Source organism: Lepisosteus oculatus, chromosome 1 (genome assembly GCF_040954835.1).
Source record: "Lepisosteus oculatus isolate fLepOcu1 chromosome 1, fLepOcu1.hap2, whole genome shotgun sequence".
NCBI classification, from domain to species: Eukaryota; Metazoa; Chordata; class Actinopteri; order Semionotiformes; family Lepisosteidae; genus Lepisosteus; species Lepisosteus oculatus.
In genome coordinates this window covers 65,658,517-65,680,387 of record NC_090696.1, presented here as the reverse complement: position 1 = coordinate 65,680,387, position 21,871 = coordinate 65,658,517, and the positions used below count along the sequence as shown (strand labels likewise).

The following is a 21,871-nucleotide window of genomic DNA, read 5'->3' as shown; positions in this document are numbered from 1 at the left end:
ACTTTGGATTTAATTAAAGGCATTCTTACCAAGATGCATTGCCAAATTATTGGTTTTGTGTGTCTTCACTACTATACTGTATCCTAGATTGGATTTCCACCCTACTGGTACAGTAAGTGAAGGGTTTACTACAGAACATTTAAGATACAAAATACTGAAGTCTATCATTCGTCATACACATGAGATAATCCACATGAAAAAACAAGAGCATCCTGGAAAAATACATTTTTTTGATGGTTCACAGCTGTCTCAAATAGATCATTTTTCACTAAAAATGTGTTTTGTTTATTTTATTGCCTAGCATCATGTGAGGTCAGATTTTGTTCCAGAACAGAAATAATAGAAAATGACAGGGGCAGAATATTCTTTGCTGATTTTATACACTGACTGTGATTTATCTACTATTCATCTCTTTTTGCAGATACTTTCCAAGCTTTTACACTTCAGAAATGTGTTCTGTAGATCACTTTCTGTGTTTGCTTTTCATCTTCTTTTTGTCACATGAGATGTCTGTGTCCTCAGAAATTACTTATTGAAGCTGACGAGAAATAAATGTTTAAAGGACACAAATCCTTAGCTTGAAAACTCACTATTGTGGTGCAAAAAGATGCCTCCAAAAGACAAATATGGAAAACAGAAAACATTGCCTTTCCTTCAGCCCAGACCAGATTCTTGCCAAATAGTGGTGTCACATGATGTCTGATCATTTACATGATGTAACGCCTTAGGTTATGATTGGCTGATCTATAAGACAGTTCTCAATTTGTATCGCCAGGCACATTTTAAGAAAGTTAAAGCAGTATTAAAAATGCTATTACTGTATGCCCATGATCATGTCGTTTTCCTTGTTTATATTTACTTTACACTTACACAATCTATAAAGTGTAGTCACTTTAAATGCTTTTGATCATGGTATGCCATGGCATTCTTCCATAAAGTGCATCAGAAATATGCACCATTTTGCCTGGTGTTTCATCATACAGAGTCGGATACTTTCACAATTATTAGTGTCAAGCGGTTTTTGGTTCTGAATTTCTCTTGCTTTTCCATCTCAGTCCTTCACTTTCAGCTTTGAGAGATCATTTACTCAGCCATTTTACGCAAAAATAAAATGGTAAGTGAGAAAATAGGAAGACAGAATCTGTCACCGCTGAATTACATCCAGTAAACAATATGGTATTTCCAGTGACAAGTATGTAAACAATCATTAAAGACTAATACATGAGTTGTGCGAGGCATAAACTCTTTTCCATCATCAGATGTAGGAGTGTTTCCTTTTTGCGTTCTGGTAACTAAAAGCAACATGGACGTACAATTACTGCAGTGATTGCCTGGGCAGCACATGTTATCTCTGTGGCACCGTTTCTTCTTTCTCCTGCAAGCCAGGCATCTGGAGGGAGCATGTTGAGGACTGTGGCAGTAGCTTCCAATGTCACATTCCTTATCGCTGCTGCAAAGATAAACCTAGAATTGAAAAAAGAAAGGGACAGAAAATGTGTCACACATGCTAAGGAATGGTAATGAGACAAACTAGACTGTTTTGCATTTTTTTTCAGGGGACAGCCATACACAAAACAACTTATGGACAAAATGATTGCGTGAAATAGCACACTTATGGATATCCTCAAGCATGGGTATTGACGATAAGTTAACTTGACTCAAATTCAAAAGAAAATTAAATGGACAAACTAAGGTGAAACACAACTGAATGTGCTTTATGTTGCTAGCCCATAGCTCACAACAGACCTTGTTTTGAAAAAAAAACTTGGCTCTGCTCTCCGTAATCCCTCATTCCTGAGGGCCTGTCTGCATTCTAGCTTTGCTGACATTTTCACACTGAGATCGCTTTTTCATCTCTGCTCCAAGTACATCTTCTATGACATTCTCCCCTCACCCCTGGCAGAGATGTGCTTGCTATCAGCATTTTTGCGAAGTGCTTCATATGTTTCATACTAAACTATTTAAGTGAAGAGATTTTCATCTCACTAGCTATCAGAAGCTGTCAGTCATGCTTCACTGATTCTTCTCAATGTTTCTGTCTGGGAATAAAAGGCTACAAAACTATAAAATAAGTGTGAAAAGGTATGGTAGTTATACTTCTGGAGCAACCTTTAAATAGAACAGAAATTACTATATAGCATTTTCAGAAGAGCATGGCAGCAATCCCATTCATGTTGAAAATTAACACACCAAATCAATTTTACAGTATTATAATATTACAGGAATCCCTTAGTATCATTTTGTAATGCTTTACTACAGCCACTGGATATGATCAGAATATTCTGTGATGCCAGCTGATAAATATAATCTTCATATCATATGAATCAGATGTGTAGAATACAGCTATTCTCTAACTATTCCCAAGCAATCAAGGAGTACATGCTGTATGATGGGCAGATATAATATTTTGTTTTGAACCAATCTCAACAATAACAATTGACCGGTCGAATCTGGGTGTACCACCTTGTTAATTATAGATGAAGGTTACTAACACATTTAAATCTGACAGGGTTGTATTATCACTCCAGGAATGTTATACAACAGGAAAAGTACTACAGGGCTGATGTAATAGGAAATGCCATGTGGCACATTGGAACTGTTTACCACAGGAACTTTAACAGCATTCCACAGGAGTACTAAGGTAACTCCTGTGGTAAAATGTCCCAGAACACTTTATAACTTGTATTTTCTTGCGGCCGTAACACCTTTTGACATTTTCATAAGGGCTGTTTCCCTGACTGTTTTCTTTATAAACTTTAACTGGTATTGTCACAAAAGTGTCCAAATGATCAAAGAACAATATGAATATAAGGACACAAGAAAGGTTAAAAACAAGAGCAAGTCATTCAGGCCAAACATCAACAGAGACTCGGCTTCAGCTACTGTATATGGCTGGATAGCCAGCATCCTACTCCCACCACCCTTTGGGTAATATGGCATATACTGTAAATAAAAGAAAGAGGATATTGAACAAGTAATGTTTTACTGTTGTTTGACTGGTGCCTTCTGAAAGAACAGACAAAAATGAGGAAAAAGTTATGTTTTAGAGAAACCAATTTCTCCACCACAGAGAATACAATTTAGGACTGTGGATTTCTCTCATGGGCACAGGAAACATTGACAAGTTTTGCGTTCTGTTTGCAATGTAGGGCTTGATGGAACTGCTTATCTAAATCTTATCTAAAGCGTTTTGTGCTGTTCTATTAAAAGTGAAAACTGATATATGGCTAATTTATTAAGCTATAAAAAGGATAGTGTGTACTAAAAGATTAATACACATGAAGAGAAAATCATCAGGATGTACAAGTGTTGTTAAAAAAACAGATTAAACTGGCACTGATTAGCATACTAAACAGTTTCTTTGCATTTTGTTTCATATCTTTCAAAATTACAATGTGTTAAAATACACATCAATGGTTTACCTGACACTGTGGGAGTAAGTTATATGTTAACTATTGAGTATGCATACTGTAGAAAGCAAGCAGAAAGCTCTCTTGAGGCTAACAAAAACTACTCAGATCATAATTGTACAGTTGGCAACTGTATTTCTGTAGATAGACACGGACATCAGTCCTCATTATGTTTCCCATCACTGTATCAGCATTATTTACCTTTAGAAGTAGCTAACGTCTATCGCTGAAGAGAGTCAAGATACATAAAAGGAACAAGTAATAGGTTTATTCCATGCTGAAAAAAAAGAAGAAAGAGAACACAACGTTTCGGCCGTGGAGCCTTCTTCAGGTGTAAATTCACATTACATTCATGCATTCATTCCCGATGAAAAATAACTTTTCTTTTAACCTGTACAAAGGGTTTTAATTGGCCACAACAGCATCACTATCACTAACTTCATGAGAATGTTAGTTATTTCATCTTTTTAATATTAACTAACAATTTAAATACATTTTAAATAATTTTGCTAATTAGTTTAATAACTTAAAGCACCAATTTTGCCACAATTTGTGTGATATACTCTACAAATCACCTAGTCTCCATTCACTGCAGAGAATGGTCAATACAGTATGGCCCAGAAGATCATCGGCTGTGGTCTCACCGAGATTAAACAGCTCTATGTGGACCACTGCCATGGTAGAATTCTGGCCATCACGGAGGACAGTCACCACCCCGGGCATGACCTCTTCACCCCACTGCCCTCAGGCAAGAGATACAAGAGCATACGGACACTCACCACCAGATTACTAAATAGCATCTATCCTCAAGCATTGCGATTGGCGAACACATTTAGCCATGCCCCTCTACCACATCTTTACCATCTACCTTATTATGATTTCTTATTTATTGCACATCTCCAGTCACTGTTTACACGTCTGCATTGTTTACATTCAAACTGTTTACTTGTACATTGTCTACTGTTTGTTTGTATATTGTCTTAATGCGCTATCTGCACTTTGTGTTGTTACACTTGTTTTAACAATCGAGAGACTTTCTGTAAGAATTCCATTGTACCAGTACATGTACCGGTTACATATGGCAACAAAGTTCAAGTCTTACCTACACCTCATGTCTCCATTTTGACAGCCCAACTTCAGTATCTGCATGACTACCTCTGTCCATGACTGCTGTCTTCATCACTCAGGCACCCCACTCTGTCCAGTCCCTTGTCTGATCCTCTGCCTCATCTTTACCCAACTTCAGCTGGCAGTCTGGTTTTACTTTTCCTTGGTCTTCTACCGACATGTCCATTCATTGTACTTTCTTAACCCCACATGGCAGACCTAGCTGCCTACATAATAATACTGATCATACGGCACCTTCTGGTACCCACAGAGAAGTCAGCTTTTCATACTGTACTGTCTTTCTCCCATAGGATCAACAAAGTGATATTACCTGCACTGCAGTCTTGACATGACACTATGCACCGAAGAGCAACATTCAAAAGATTACAAACTAGAGGAGGCAATTTGGTCTTTTGGTCTCTAATAGCTTAAAAATCTTATGCTGACATCAAGTGATTTCAGGCTGAGCTTAAAAATTGTGGCTGAAGAGCTCCAGACTCTTATAATCTGTTGTTTAAATAAATATCTATTGCTTTACAGCCAAAAAAAGAAAGCAAATCTATTCTTAGGTATTGTAGCCCTTTTCATACATAGGCATCCCACAGTGCTTTAACAAGAGTAAAGGCAAGGCAGTGCAAGAATAATTTTTGATTTTAATTAAGTTTAATCCACATCTAAAAGGGAATTCCTTCAATTGGCTTTTAAAACAATCTAGTGTCCTAGATAATATTTAGAATAGTGAGGTTATATAGCTATTAGATCATTTCTGATGTGAATTGGGAAGGTACTCCATAAACAGAGGCTATAGCAGCTGAAAGACTTAAAGAAATTACTTTAAACACTGCCAGGGCACAGTCAGTAAACCCACATTCTCTTCTCGGTGAGCCGTCTGGGACCTAGGCGGTACGGAGCTCTTGAAGGTAGATGGGTCCTGACCCATAATTTAATTCCATTAAATCTACTTGAAAACGCACAGGTAACCAATGCAAAACCCCAGCACTGCAGTGACTTGATGAGAAAAGCCAGTGCACCTCAGCAGCCTAGCAGCAACAATGTGAACAAGCAAGAGCCTGCTGGCCTTGCAGTCTGGCTCATCTACAAATAGAGATACAGTAGACGTCAAGTCGTGAACCCATAAAGAGTAAACCGGCATCGCCACATTCTTCTTATCAGGTAGGATTTTACTTTAGCAAAGTTTCTCAAATGATAAAAAAAATTATCAAAAAGTCTATCACATCGGTCACAAGAAATCTTAGGATCCAAAAAATTGTCCGTTCTTGAACCTTGAAGACAGCAATAAACTGTTGTCAAAATTACCCTAGAAAAAAATAATCCTAGATTAAAATAATCATTTTTTAATAAACTGAGTTTAGGGCCAGTCTGTTGTAGCCATTTCTGGTTACTAATAACAGACAGTTAGACAGTCTGTGAGGATAGAAACTGTCATGTCAGTTTGGCCTGGAAATAACACCTACTGTAGTTCATTGTGTCAATGATACAGAAACAAAAAGTCAGTTTATATTGTACATCCTTATGATATTGCCTAGTGGTACCCACTGAACGGCATGTCTCTGTCCCTTAGATCCCTGAAGTTGAATTCCACATGTCCCCCAGATCTTTATATTGTTGCTGATCTTGACAGTGTTAAAAGGTTTGATTTAGTCAGTGCCCAGTTCTGAACATCTGACTAAAGTCCCCAAGTAATCTCTGTACCAAGCTAAACAGACTAGTAAAAGCCACCCGTTTATCTATCTGTCTGTCTGGTCTGTTGCATGAGTGCTGTTGAAGTTTATTATACGAAGAAGTATTGCAGTATAATTAATTCTTACAATGTAGTTATTGTTATCATGCACCTTAATTGGTCTGGTTACTCTTCTTGTACTACAACTTTTGCTTCACTGTAGTGAATAACTGAAGTCATTATTTGACATATGCTATCCTGGAGTCTGATAAACGATTCAGCTTAGCTTGGCAACTTAATTGCAGTTACCATTGATTTTTATAAAGTTACATATTTCATTTATTTAATGTTGTGGAAGTCACATAAAGACGTAAGCAAAACTCATTATAGTAATAATTATAATAAATCCCCTCAAATTAGTTCAGAATTATGGAAATTTGGGAACACTATAAATATTCATTTTAAAAGGTAGCACATCTGTTGTATCTGTCTTTCTGTTTGAAGCTCATTATAAACAAACACTGCATTGCGGAGCACTTTGTGCCGTAGTTCTGAGCTGCCTGCTAAGCTGATTTTAAAGATATGAACAATAGAGCGCCTTCCATTTCCCAGCAGAAAAGTATGGTTTAGGGTCAAAGTTACTTATGAGCAAGCTTTCCTTTATAAGCACAGTTACTGAATTAAGAGGTAATTGCTTTTAATGCTGGTTATGTTACCCACTGTTTTATTTGGGGCGCCTGTGGCTTTTTTTATGAGATTAGTTCTGTTATGGAAGCAATTAAGTCAAGGTAGAAGGAGACCCTTTCTTCATTTTTTGCTTCAACAATGTGAGAGTTTTGCTTCAATTTTTAATTTATGTCTCCTTCCAGTTGCCACAGTTTACGGTAACAGCTAAATATAAGAGATTCAAAGCAGGTTTGGCACTACTCAGCTACAAAACTATTCCCCATGCACACTAGTAAACAGACAACATGAGTAAGATTCCAGTTGGATGTTTTAGTTATTAGGCTCCAGAGCTTATTCATTAGCCTGACAAACTCTGCACACATAGCAACTAAAATCAACAGCATTGAAGAAAAAGTGATGACAACTGAACTGATTTTCCCCCAAAATCATGCTTGCGTAGCCAGTGGAGTTACAGAAATAGTTATCTCAGCATTTTTACGTGTTGCATCTATTTGCCTCTTTTGTATGGTTTCAAAGCAATTCAAAATAAAGCTGTTAAGCACTCTGTAGCTCAGTCCGTGCATGAGAAAAAGCAGAAATACTAAAAATCCATCCATTTTCTAACGGCTTCTTCCAATTCGGGATCACAGGGGAGTTGGTGCCTATCCCAGCAAGCAACAGGTGCAAGGCAGCTGGACAGGACAGCAGATCAGTGCAGGGCAATCACAAAGACACAAACACATATGTTACACACACCCATTCCAGGCTCCATTTTCCAAGAAGCCAATTAACCTGCCAGTGTGTCTTTGCACTGTGGGAGGAAACCCACAGGAACACAGGGAGAACATAGAAATTTCACACAAATAGCACCGCAGGTCCAGAACTGAGCCTAGGGCCCCTGCGGTGTGAAGCAATGCTAACCCCTGACCCACCATGCCTCCAGGCCCTTAGCCTTCACTTTTTAATTCAGTCCCTTCACTTGTCAATTCCCCTGCCCCCTCCAAAAAGGCACCAACATAAAATAACAAAAATAACATTAGTACAGATGCTACATAAATAATTCAAATAGCAGTTTCAGTTGTCAGTTGTCTTCATACTACAGTATATCATGGTTTAAACTGTGGCATTCTGCTATTAAGGTGTTGACAATTTTCACAAAATGAAGAACTTAATCTACAGATACTGTACCAAATTCTAGATTCGCATGCTAAACAAGAAAAAGCTAAGTCATTGCTTCCAAAGGATATCCAGTAACTGATCATTCTGAACCTTGACAACTTAAATGTGAAACGTAAATACAATACAACAATTCAAAACTCATTATCTACAACTCAGGAAACATCTCAAGGTGCAAAATAAAGATATGATTACATCTCCTAAAAGTCTATTGTATATGTACAGTATACGGTCATATAACAAAATATAATGAAACACTAAATTACATTTTTTTCTTTTTATTTAGTTTTTTCAATTACAAGCTGACAGGTTGATACTGTAGGCACCGATTATTAACTTGAGTTACATCTCAAGAATGAAAAGGTAAAAAAACAAGATAACACAGGTATTTTGCCAAACCATAATGTACCTTGAAGATAAATTGGCAGATTGAGAACAGTAACTTGTTAATTAAATGGGATTATCTGGTTTTAACACAAAAGCTCTGTCATTTTCATTAAAAATAAAACAGTGCTCAAGGCAAAGAGCTTGCTCTAACAAAGACATGATGGCAACGTGTCACTATGGGGAAAAAAGGCAGGAAAAACAAAGCCATTCCTAGACAACTTCCTGATCCTATAATTAAAAAAAATATTCTGAGAAATATGTCACAGGACATGGGTACTTTAATGAGTATAGTATCAGTAAGCACTGCTCAGGACAATGACTACTGAAATATGTATATCTTTCCATTTTCAATAAATGTACTACAGAAATATAAACAACAATATTCACTTGATAAAAGGAAAGATCTCCCATGATTAAACCACTATTTACTACAGTACATTGCATACAATAACACAAAATGGACAATTATTAAATATTGTGATGTAGCATTTCTTATCATGGATTTAGAAATACTTTCTAAAACTCCAAATGCACACAAATAAGCATTTCTACAAAATATTTTGGATTTACTTTTAAAAATCAACAAGAAAAATACATTTGAAAATATAATAAATATAATTTTCAGTATACAGTAGGCAGATCATGTTGCAATTACTCAAGTACACTGTGAATACTTTACTTCTTCATTAATTGTAAACTTCTCTTCTAATATCTTTCTCCAAAAGCTATTCACTTGTTTCATATCCTCAAGGCTCCTGTCTCACTACATGCTGATAGATCTTTTCAGCTTTGTTGTGACTGTGTGGGAAACATACTGTACATATTTAAAAAAACAACAGTCATGAAACCATCTGAGGTCAAATTCCAGGGAAGCACTGTAGCAGTATTTCAGTAAGATTTTGACTACACTACCAGTATAAGTGTGTACTGCATATGGAATTCTTTTTTATGATAATATCTGTAAAGAAAATGCACTATTTGTCTAACCAAGCCACCATTATTTTTATGCAATCCTTGAGATACATGAATATTTTCTTTTCCTTGTGTAATGTATTACAAACAGAAGAAGATCAATATTTCACAGATATATTGGAAATCAAAGTCTTACTGAAATACTACCTAAAAATGAAAACTATACATCTGAACAGTTGCATCACACAAAAATCAAAATAATTTGAAAAGAAAATATAATAGTCAATAGATTTTGGACATGCTATTTTCTCATGACTCTGAAAGGAGTGTACCGTAAGAGTCCAAGTGTTATGACTATGTACTGCATCTACTCTTTACTTATCCTTCATAAGGAAATACAGTCAAAGTTTTCTAGAAATGAATGCAGACTGAAAAATACATGTAGAAAGATCATTTGGGCAAAAAAGGGAGTTATTTCTTTTCAATCTGCACAAAGCTTGATTTCAATTTTATATCAGCTCACTTCAATGTAAAAGAAAAAAAGTGGAGATATCTATTAAAAGCTGGTGTGATGTACAAGGTTGTGTGTTGAAAATATATTGCTCAATAAAGAAGCTTTCAGCACAATTACAATGGAAACCCAGCCACAGTGTTCTGGGAAAGGAAACTTTTAAAACATTAATTTCCCTTTAGAAACAGAATTACATTTGAAAACATGATGCGATAGACAAAATGTAGTAGTCCTGGAGTTAAACACAAATATGCTAACAAGTCTGAGATGATGTAATAGAAGATGTGATTAGCAGATTATGAGCTGTTGCACAGACACACAACAAGAAATTAAACAATGTACAGTATATCAGTACAAAAAAAATATAAATCCATACTTCAGTATCTGGCAGTCTCTTCAGGAACGTAACATTTACATGAAAGGATCATGTTTCAAACATGAAAATGACCTCAAACACAACAAAATTCAACCTATATGCTATATATCCGAATGAAGAACAGAATGAAAACAGCAGGTTTAAGAGATTATAGTATAAACAGAGAGAAAACCTGCAGAACATTTAAACGAAGCATAATGGGATACCAAAGTCAGGACAAAGCTAAAAATATATTGCGATTGCATGAACAAAAACTTTGCATCCCAAACTCTGCAATACAGCAATACAAAGGGCAGGATCCTGCAGACAACAAATTCAAAGTCTCACACACTTCACTTGAATTCCCACACTTTCTGGCATGGCAATTCACCCCGTCTGCAGCTTTGAAGAGTGATGACACCCTCAAATCAGGCTCTAACGGCCTTATCCGGCAATCAAGGTACACTTTCAACCCACAATCAAACTGCGAAGATCAAAAACCGCACTCCCTTTACAACTCCACCTAAAAGAACAAGAAGGTGGACCAGATCCTATAAACTCCAGACTCCTAAAAGACAGCATTTGGGACCCAGAGGATCATTAGAGCCAGTTTCTAGAAATGCTGGAAAAAGAAAAGCTCTTGGTTAATTTCCAGAGATAATTACTGCAATGATGTCTGCTTTACATGGATGCACTAAATAAAAGACCTGTGCTTTACCTTTACCACACTTTTAAATAATTTCAGGAAAAAGGCAGAAAGGTCCAAAGCACTAAAATGTTATGGCACAGTTTTATTAAAAGGAACTATTCTATCATAAGAAAAAAACCTTAATGTTATTTCACACCTTAATGTAAAATTACGTAAGTTTATATTAAAGTTGGATTAAAAGTATCGAGATTTCGGTTCACTTCATGCAGCTACATTTTTTCTAAAATGTTTTAGATTTAAAACATTAGTAATGCATGTACGGTACATTTATGTCGTGTACAATAGGCTAGAAACACAAAGTTGTAGTAAAGGGATATTTTACTATGAAAATAATAATGTTCTATGGAAGTCTGTAATCATGTCTTTGTAATTTTAGCTGTATCATTCCACATCGCTTTAACACCATTGATGGCTGCTTTGCATATCAAAAGGGAACAAACACCCTGTTATCTTAAAAAGACAGAGAAAAGCCACTGTACAGATGGTATAGTCAATGTGATTCCTATCAGGGGTTGCTGGCTCAAGTCTAGGAATGATTACATCACTGACAAGTACATTCGAACCACAACTGAGGCTCTAGTGTTTCACAAGCTTCCCTTTGAAAACCAACGATACAAAACCAAATCTTGAGTGATAAGAATGTTTTATCTTGTCATGTTTGATGTTTTGTTTGGATGAGCCTTACCGATCTCCACGACTACAATAAAAGAGTTCAGGCTCTTCCTTTTTTGTGAAAAGGATTTCATGCTCACCGTCTCAGATGTCTTAGACTAGAACTTCTTTCTTGTAAAACTAAAGTTGGAACAGAGCTTTGATAATAGTCAACAAGAACTGTAACCTAATTTTGCAAAAAGGCATATATTTTGAGATCTTGTACTTATTGGTCGACAATTGTTAGACTTTTGTATCGTCTTCTACATTCTAAATAATATGCAGTACTGTAATAGTAAAGCCATTATATTGTATACATTACATGTCAGTGATACCCAGTGGACTGAGAAAACAGCTTAAACAGCCTTAAAAATATTTTGCCTTTTCAATGTTTTGTTGTTTAAACTGAAATTATAATACACAATCTATTAAAGGCATGATGTTTTCTAGTAGTCAAGATCAAGGTGGGATTTTTTGCATATATACAGTGCAGTGCACTGTAAGCAGACTTTTTTGTGATGTTAAAACAACGCACAGGCATTGTTATTTAAATTCTCATACTGAATGTTCAAAAGTTCTAAGGATAAGATAAATTACAGTACACATTAGTAAAAAAATTAAGATAAGAAAACATTGGTTGCATTAGTATTCAGACCAATGAACTCAACTTTAGTGGAAGCGCCTTATGAAGCAATTGTATCTACAAGTCTTTTTGGGTTAGGCTCTATCACCTTTGCACACTGGCTTGGTACAATTAATCACTCTTTAAATAGTTTTAAATATAATAAAGCCTGAACTTCTTGGCCATCCTCTAATAATGTTCAATTAAAGATGTATGTACTGTAGGTGTAAACAACTCCAGGATGCACTGTACTGTTGGTCTACAGCCAGATCAGTTAAATGGCTCCCTGATTTGATTGTGTCTAACTTCCAAATGATTTACTACTCTCCCGGGTCAATTTACTTGGAGTGCTCCAGTGAGGACAGGAAAGCTAGAGTGATAATGAGAAGTCACACCTCAGTATGCATTAGTCACACTAAAACAGTTGTGTTATGCAACCTAAAAAAATAATAATCCTGACTTTATGAGGAAATGAAAGCAATTGAGTCCTGCATGTTTAATGCATTCTCCATCAAACTAAACAAACCCACTTGTTAAAATATATGACCATGACTGATACAAAACAGCCACAGTACTAACCCCATCGCAAGCCACTTTCCTTATGGATACGAGGACTGTAAGAACAAGGCATGTCTCCGAGCTGTCCGTAATACACCAAATCAGAGGAAAAATCTTAGATTTCTACTTTTATTAGAAAACAGTAAAAAGGTACATAAACGCCCAAAATCTGTAAGACAATAAAAATATTATTTGTTTAAGATAAGATAAAAACAGTTGCTCTAATACAGAAGTAGAGGAGGCTTTTAAGCTCCGTGTATTGTTTCATTACTAACTTTCTTCTATGATTAATTCTTTCTTCTATGATTATTCTTCTATAATCTCTGTGCAGGTGGTGTGGTGGCTCTGTGGCTCAGGATCTGCGCCTGTGGCTGGAAGGTTGCCGGTTTGTATCCCGTGGCCAGCAGAGGAATCCTACTCTGTTGGGCCCCTGAGCAAGGCCCTTAACCCCGACTGCTCCAGGGGTGCTGTATAAATGGCTGACCCCAAGCTTCTCTCCCTGTCTCTGTGTCTCATAGAGAGCAAGTTGGGGTATGTGGAAAAAAACTAACTCCTAATACAAGAAATTGTATTTGGCCGATAAAGTGATCTTATCTTAAGAATTTACTGTCTACTCAAACCAAACTATAAAGTATTGCAAAGGCCCCTGGTGGACACTCCGTTTCCTGATATGGTAAGGTTTCTCTACATACTGTACTGTATGTCTCGCATGCATAACTCACTAACTTATTACAAGTTCCATGTACTGTATAAATGCAGATAGCTTATTATATATACACATTTGCAATTACATGCGTAACTCAATTCTTCAAACTAACTCATGTTAAGATATATCATGTGAAAATCTAAAAACCATTTCCGATCATGAAGTGAAACTGTTCTTCTCAATCCCCTCTGGTTTAAAATCTGATCACCCTGCAGGTTTCAAATCTATCAAATGTAATCATGTTTAACATGCCTCTTGCACTAAGCCTGAAGAAGATCAAATACCGTAGTTCAAATATCCCGCATATAACGGAGAACCACAGTCACTCAACAGAGAGTACCAATTCCGTTAAAGCCAATACATTGGCATTGGCACTGGCAAGTTATTTTGATACAGAAGTACTCTGAAAAAATGAAGCCTTTTATTTTGTCATCTTGCAATAAATTTCAAATCTACGTAGTTTTAAAAGAGAAAAACGGTTCAGCAATTTTATGCTTCTATGGCAGGGCTTAACCACATTGAAAGCTAATCAAACTCTGGCAAAGTCCCATAATTTGTCATTTGACAGCTGCGTGGCTGCAACCGGGCGTTCTTCACGGTTGGCAAGGGTACAGTTTATTCTGAAAACAGCATGCTCCTTCAGTATGAGCTAGCATTTCACTGGGTGGCCTAGCCATTCTTTTTGTTTTGCCTTTCCAATTTGGCACACTTGAAACCAGGCCAGTTGTTGCAACTTATAATGTATGTCTACTACACATACACTGCTGTAATCTGCTGCTTTAATGTTAGAGAAGAGCAAATGCCTCTGGGAGACACATTTCAGCAGTTGTCTAATAAAACATGAAAAATGGCTTACATTCTTGTAAAGGCTGGTTAGAAACCATAAAAAAAATGAATGAAAATAAAAAGAAATGAATTAAGTGGTAAATCTGTGGGAATCTTGCTTTTATCCTGAAGTGCCAAAGAGCAATAATACACATACTATTCATATGACCAGTAATTAGAATAAATGAGTTCTGTTCTGAGTGTGTAAAATTACTTTGTAATGTTCTGACCAACCGTTACATCAATGGGTGGCATGGTGGCACAGTTGTTAGCATTTTAATTATGGACCTAAGGAGCTATCTGTGTGGAGTTTGTACATTCTTCTGATGTTTGCATGGATTTCCTCCAGGTGCTCTCACTTCCTCCCAGTCCTAAACCATACTGGTAGGTTAAATTGGCTTCTGGGAAAATTGGCCATGGTGTGAGTGCGTGTATTTGTGTGTGCCCTGGGATTCCTTGCTCATATAGGCTCCCTGAATTGGATGAAGCAGTTAGAAAATGGATGGATCTTTATATCAATAGGCTTTGGGCATTTCCTAAATACTGATTATTAAAAAGGAGGCTTAAAGTGGTGCTACATGCTTGTGAGTAAATATAAATTGCAACTATATAATTTTTGGAAAAGATGCAAACAATCTAGAATTCAGATTCACTTTGTTTTCAGAGGTGTACAGAGCAGCCTGTTTTTTCATCTACTGTAAATGTTTGCTTTGCTAGTCCATACTTGCAAAATGCGCTATATTAACATGGGGCAATGCATTTAAATAGTTTATTATTCCCATACAAAAGAAAGCTCGGGATGCTATTTCTTTATTTTTACAAAGTATTTGGTGAACAAACAGTTTAAACTGTGAGCCTTCAATGCAGGTTTCAACATTTATGTGATTTGTCACAGTAAAGGTTGATTCAGACAGATTTTTCTGTCTTCATACCACTTTTTAAAGATCCCTAGGCACGTAAATAGAATTTGTAAAAGACATTTGGTAGGGAAAATTGAATATAATAGTCTGTTTCTGAATTATGGAAGCTGAACTAATAACTCCAGCTCTCTTACTATAAACACTCATCATTCCCTGACAGTTTGTCCCTGTTTACAAGCTGTCTGACGTACATCAATTAGTGGAGATCAGGCAATAAATCAAATTTGACCCTATATATATATATAATATTTTTGTAAAATCTGGAGATTAATTAGACTTTTAAAGCTATTTTGGTGAATGCATCTGGGGTCCACAACATTTTCAGAGATTTTTCTGGTCCTTCTGTGGTTGGCTTTTTTTTCTTTCCTGTTGATGTTGTGAAGTGAATGAATTCAAAACACCCTGCGTTTCATGAGCTGCAGTTTCTAGGAAAGTCCATAACAATAAAAGAGCCTTTTCCATTTGGCCATAGACAGGACAGCTGCCCTGTGATTTAATGTTATGGAAATGCGTTATTTTATGAAAAACAAAATAAATGTAATGAAAAGCACATACTATACACCTGAAGTCCATACATACTGTACAAGAAGCATTTAAGGAAGATGCTCTTTGGAGGAAGAAATCTTTGCTTATTTTAGAATTTCTCTAAAATAACATCAACCCAACCCTTGAAACCATTCTCATGGTATGAGCACAATACTAGCACATCATTTGCCCATGGTAATTAATAGTGTGACCCATCATCTGGACTTTTGGATGAACAGGACTTCAACCCCATAACAATATATTGGCCTACATCCCAGTCCCTTGTGGTCCATTTATCAAACCCACAGAATTTATTAGTGTGGCCGAGCTGCTTGCCCTCACTTAAGAGGTCTGGCATGACATGAGGAGGGAAACTCTTCCGACACTTGTGTATTAGGTCTGAGCACAGTTCATTGGTGTGGGTTAAGCTAAGCGCTGAACACAATATGTTGTGTCTGAATGGCTTCAGAAAGAAAGGTTGAGTGACTCTTCATCATTATTCTATTATTTTAGTTTTTGTCAACACAAGAGAGACAAACAGTACAAACAGTTCTGCCATGTTATTTGTTGTGTCACTGCTGAAATGTCACCGGACATCTCTGTATTGTACTGGAATGTCACTTCTTACCTTTGGGCTACTGAGGAAACCCACAGTCGCCAGTTATTAAAATGCCCAGATGGACTGGTGAGTAGGTGAAAGGTGGACCACAATCACACATAATAACGCAGTACCGTGTAATATATTTACAAACTAAAACATGTACCGTAGCTAAATGATAACTACTGGAATGATCTTCCTACCAAACACAATTGTTTTTAATAAAGGAGTGGGTGTGTTATATTTATGCCTCAACAAAATCAAGTGGAGTGCACCACGTTTTTCCACAACATTCTTGCAAGCATTCTTGCAAAATTTTGCAACAGTGGTACTTACTTTCCAAGATGTGGCAATTAAAGAAAGACATTTGTTTCACTTACTGTATTTATTACTACACTTGCTCCAATAGCTTATTTTGTGTTGTTAGTAGCTACTTTATCAGAGGATTTCATACAAATGTTTCTTAAAAGAAGCCAGAGTCGCATCAACAACTATGGGTAACTTGTTTCAGATTCCCCACAACGCTGCGTCTAAAGAAATGTGCTTGTGCAGTAATGTGGTTACCAAAATTGTGCATAATAACCCAAATGAGGATTCGCCATTGTATTGTAGAGCTTTTACATGAAATCTATCGATTAAAAGTCTAAACTTTTAAGTACGGTATATCCTACCAATCTGTTTTTATTGTTTCCACTTATTGTCTGCAAGATGAAAATGATATGTTAACATAGACAGCTTTTCTTAGCTTCTTAGGCTCAGTGTTTCTCACCTTAAAGTTTGTATTTCATGTTCATGCATGTTAGTTGCTACGATATCATTTCGAATTCTCTTTCCGGCTTCTATCATGTTTTCCTAATCCCACTTCCAAAGATTGAAGTACAGTATAAGTTACGAATTTGACTATTTTACTATGTATACCACAATGTACTGTAGGTTATCAACAGAAAGAGCAGCAGTCCCAATATAGATCCCTGTGGTACTCCATTATCTACAGTATTTCCCTACAGTTTGAAGATTCACGCCTTATCTAGAGTCTCTGGTAAAGAAGGCACTTCTGTTTTCATTTAAGTGTACTTTACTTTTGTTATTGAGTTTTTTTTAATCAGTCAGTATGGAACTTTCCTTCAAACCTTGGAATGTATCTGGTTGCTCCTTACTGGGATGTTTGTATAGTAGCAATATAATTTTTTGTGGTAGCCAAAATTGTTCACAATACAAACTTATAAAGTCTCATTAATGCACTGTACAATAAAATATAGCATCTCTTGATATAAATGCTACATTTTTAACTGTAAATATGTACATTCTATTTGCCCTTTTTTGCATCTGCACATTCTCTAGATGTCAATAATGTGTCAATGTACTGTAAATACGTAAGGCATTTCTGTAAGTAGCGCGTACAAGCTCTGTGTTTCCCCACACAGCATCTATCATTTATTTTTCCTACCCATTTGTAACATCTTGACCTCAATCAAAATCTTTTAAAATTTCATTTGCTGCTTCTGCAGTGTTTCCTAATCATCCTACAGTAGCATTGTTAGCAAAGTGGCGTAAATAAAAAAAAGAAGAGTGGAACTAATACATGGCCCTGTGGTACTCCACTATACATCACCCCAATTGGTACATTCAAACATTATCTGTACTCTGTTCCCCATCAGTAATTTAACCACTCCATGCACACCCGTCTTAAAAGAGTGCTGGAAAAGTTTTGTGAGCATTCTGTGAATAACATCTCTTGGTTCCTGAAGCACAATTGGTACAACACTTCTGAGACCTTCAGATCTGTTTTTCTACTTCCAGTAATATATCTGCTCTTCCTAAATTCATAATATTTTAAAAAGAACTTAGTATTTGCTCGGCCTGTGACATGTTGTCAGTTTCGGCCTTGGTGTGTGCCTGAATAAAACATTAGCAAAAATATTTTTTGGGGTGGCACAGTAGTGCAGTGGTTAGCATTGCTGCCGTGCAACACTTAGATCAATTCCTGGAGTACTTTCTGTCTGGAGGTAACATGTTCTGCTTATGTTTGCAGGGGTTTCATCCCACAGTCCAAAGACATACTAGTAGGTTAACTGGCCTCTTGGGGAAATTGGCCCTGATGTGAGTGTGGACATGTTTGTGTCTGCGCGTGCCCTGCAATGGACTGGTATCCCATCCAGGGTGTATCCTGCCTTATGCTAGTTGCTTGGCAGCGATGACCCTCATGACCCTGAACTGGATAAAGAAAGTTGGAAGTCGAACGGATGGGTGGATGATTTTTTGGGCAGTGGAGGCTTTTCAGTGCTACTGCTGTACTGCTTATTGCATGGTACAGTGTAGGTGTCTGACTTTAATTTGCGGCTGATTTGGAAGAAGCTTAGAAAGCGTGTGTTTTTTAAACCACTGATGGCAGTGGTTGGAAACGAGGGTATGGTGAGGGAGGACAGGGCTGGTGGGTTGAGAGAAAATGTTATATTGTTTTGTTCTTGCCTCGCTTCCTTTTTGGAATCTTTCAAATTTTTAAACATTGGTTCCCCAGAAAGTACCCATCGATACTCATTAATGCAGACATATCTTAACACATTGGCTTCTTTTCCTAATGCTGTTCACTAATAAATCACTAATGCCATTTTGTACAGAGTGTAAAATCCACCGTTTTTTCTTTTACCTCAAGAACTGCATTACATATCCTTTATTTTGTTTTCAAATTGCAAATACTAGACTTAACAAATAAATCTACTGTACAAGCACCTTTACAACGAATGCTGGACGAAGGGATGATAATACATCCAAATGCGAATTTGAAAAAAAAAGGGTTTGTGTACTTTGCTGCCCTGAAGTTGTGATTATAGATTGATTACAGTTTGTATTTCATAAAATAATATGCACACTGTAGAGCTTGAGGTAAGATTGTGTATTCTCTAGCCCTTCACACCAAGACTGTAATGCCATGAATATGGTATAAAAAACATACATTTTACGACTCTAGAGGAAAAACACTGTACGCTTATACTATGGGTTATTAGAAAACAAAAGACATTAACAGAAAACATTCAGCTGAAGATGTGGTAACGAATTTTTCCGAGCTTTCTTAAATCTATGCAGAGCTCAAACAGCAGGAGGTAACGCTTCGATCACAATTAAACACAAAAAAAAATATAGGTGCGCCTTATAATTACCACGATTTAAATCATCACTCCAGCACGCGCCTTAGTGGGCTCACCTGATGACAGGTTGATTTAAAGAGAGCCCAGGGTTGTAACAGGAAAGTGAAGTTGTAACCGTTTTCAATTTAAAACTCTAATTATTAACTCACTGAAATATTCCGAGCTCGTAGTTCTTTTTTTATCCAAGGTTTCGCAAGGAGCGTTTAAATAGGCGATTTAGTTGTGGAAGGCCTGGAACAGCTGTTGTTCTGTTGCTAGTTTATTTTTTTACTGTGTTCTCGCTCATGCACTTGTAGTTTCTATCAGCAAACAGTGTCAAGATGTTCAGATATAGCCCCCCAAAAGAAAATCACTCCATAATCAAAGGCTAAAGAATCTGATACACGAAATACTGTGTCTGATGTTACATTTAAGAGGTAACATTTGAAAATAAAGTTGCGTTGGAACGTTTTCTTTCTTGATACTATGTGGTTGACACCACTTAAGACATAAAACTGAAAAAGTATCAGGTTTTGTCCTCTGGCGCCACCAGGTACAACAGCCGTTATTTAGCTTAACACGGAGTCATCGGTTCACAGTGGTTCGAATCTGTAAGGTGTAACAAAATAGTACTTTTGTTGATCGTTCATAACGGTGAAAAGGTTGTTTTCGTACCAAAATAATCATTTTTAGAAAAGGGGCAATAATTATGTGTAAAATACAGTCACATCTCAGGATAATTGTGTATAATACATGGAGATAAGAAGACTATTTTAGTAACTACCCGGAAATTCATTCATCCCCTCTCTCAGCTACATGTGGTTATTTTCAAAGAAAAGCGTAGTAATTAAATTTAATTTTGGAAGTAAGTTATAAACTCCTCTGTACCACATATAAAACGTATTTTCTAATTACATTTAATCCGCCTATGGATTGCTTCGGCAAACACGTTTACGGTTTACAAAATGAATATTTTCCGGAGATATAAATTATTTTAATTGCCGCTGTCTGAATGTTTTTCAAAGAAACGTTTAGCCTATTGGGTTAACTTCATGGATTTAATTTAGACATCAAACTTTAAAAGAATCGGGACTTTAATGTGAATATTGTATATCGTCCTCCTGACAGCCTTTTTTCACACAGCATAAATTTAAAGAAAATATAGCAAACAATTCGCAAGGGATGGGGAATAGGTCAACCTGTTTAAGAAAGTTAAAAGCTACTCTGTTATCTAAAAACGTCTAAAACAACATATTGGAAAAACCTGACCTGAACAAGGCACTACAGCCTTAGGTGATCTAAACCACGAATGTCTTCATAATAGAATGCTTAGCGTGCTACGTCACCTAATTAGCCTTATCGAAAAAAGTTATAATTTCTGTCCGTTGTGAAGGGTCCTGCTAAAACGTTTACTTTGCAAGAACAACCACACAAGTAGTCTAGTGTTATTTTAAATACAAAGCTCAACTACAAAATCTGACACATTCAGCGCTTATTACAATCAGACTCGAACGGCTTTACTTCACTTGCAGTACTAGTTCCAGTACAGTGAATATCGAGCTTGCAGGTGAATTAAAAGACCAAGCCTACCTGTCCCGGGTTATTGCTCTTCTTGCTGACCACGGCTGGCTTGAGACTGGCGGAGTGGTTGGTGGATGGAGTTGGGCTCTCTCCCAGCAGAGTCGATTTGATGGAGTTCACCTTGGATCCCGAGCCTTCTGCCCTGTGCGAACTCCCCAATATGAAAACTGCAGCCAGCAGAATGATACCACACCAACACCTAGTCCACGCCAGCAGCCCCATTTTTGAACACCAGTGTATTCTTTAAAAATGTCCAATTGAAAATTGTACCTCAAATGTAAGTGTATACAAATGAAATTGAAAACTATGTGCTGCGGACAAAGGTAAATGCGTGTAACTGACGATCTCAGAGGAACTGAAAAAAGACGAATGCGATCACCTTCTAAAGTTTTATCTAAAGCTTGTCCAGTGGTAGCTAGCACAGCACTCACAATGGATCACAACCTTTCAAAATCAGCAACAACAAATAATAAGAACTGAAAAATCATAATATGCATAACAGAGAATCGTTTTTGTTGGTCTTGATGCGTTGAATAGACAGTCTGCAAAGCAACTTGTGCCCGATGCCAGGCAGATTGTCCCCAGCAGTGTTTGAGTGTCAAGTGAGGCAGACTAGTACAGTATTTTATGATCTCAGAGACTTTCTTTTTATAGGCTCCTAATGGGCTTGTTTCCTCCGCCCCCACGGAGAGAAGATTTGACAAAAGAGTGAAACTGATCTCACAATGCGGCTAGCAGTTCAGCAGATCGCTGCAGTCTGAACGCCCTAGTCCAGACACACAGACATCGGAAACCCCTTTGGGGAAAACCGATCAAGCACAGCGCGACGCATTCAGTTGCTTATCG

At 36.9% G+C, this 21,871-nt stretch overlaps 1 protein-coding gene across 1 annotated transcript in view; it reads right to left on the bottom strand.

The window, feature by feature from the left end:
* The window catches only part of dkk2 (dickkopf WNT signaling pathway inhibitor 2), a 34,730-nt gene extending 13,098 nt beyond the window's left edge, over nt 1–21,632 (bottom strand). Inside the window, exons 1-2 of the mRNA XM_006629902.3 lie at nt 21,035–21,632; nt 1,314–1,464 (exon numbers count right to left, since the gene is read on the bottom strand). Coding sequence (XP_006629965.1) covers nt 1,314–1,464; nt 21,035–21,247 — 364 coding nt within the window. The 5' untranslated portion in view covers nt 21,248–21,632. The remainder of the gene's footprint in view (nt 1–1,313; nt 1,465–21,034) is intronic.
* Nucleotides 21,633–21,871: the final 239 nt, after the last annotated feature.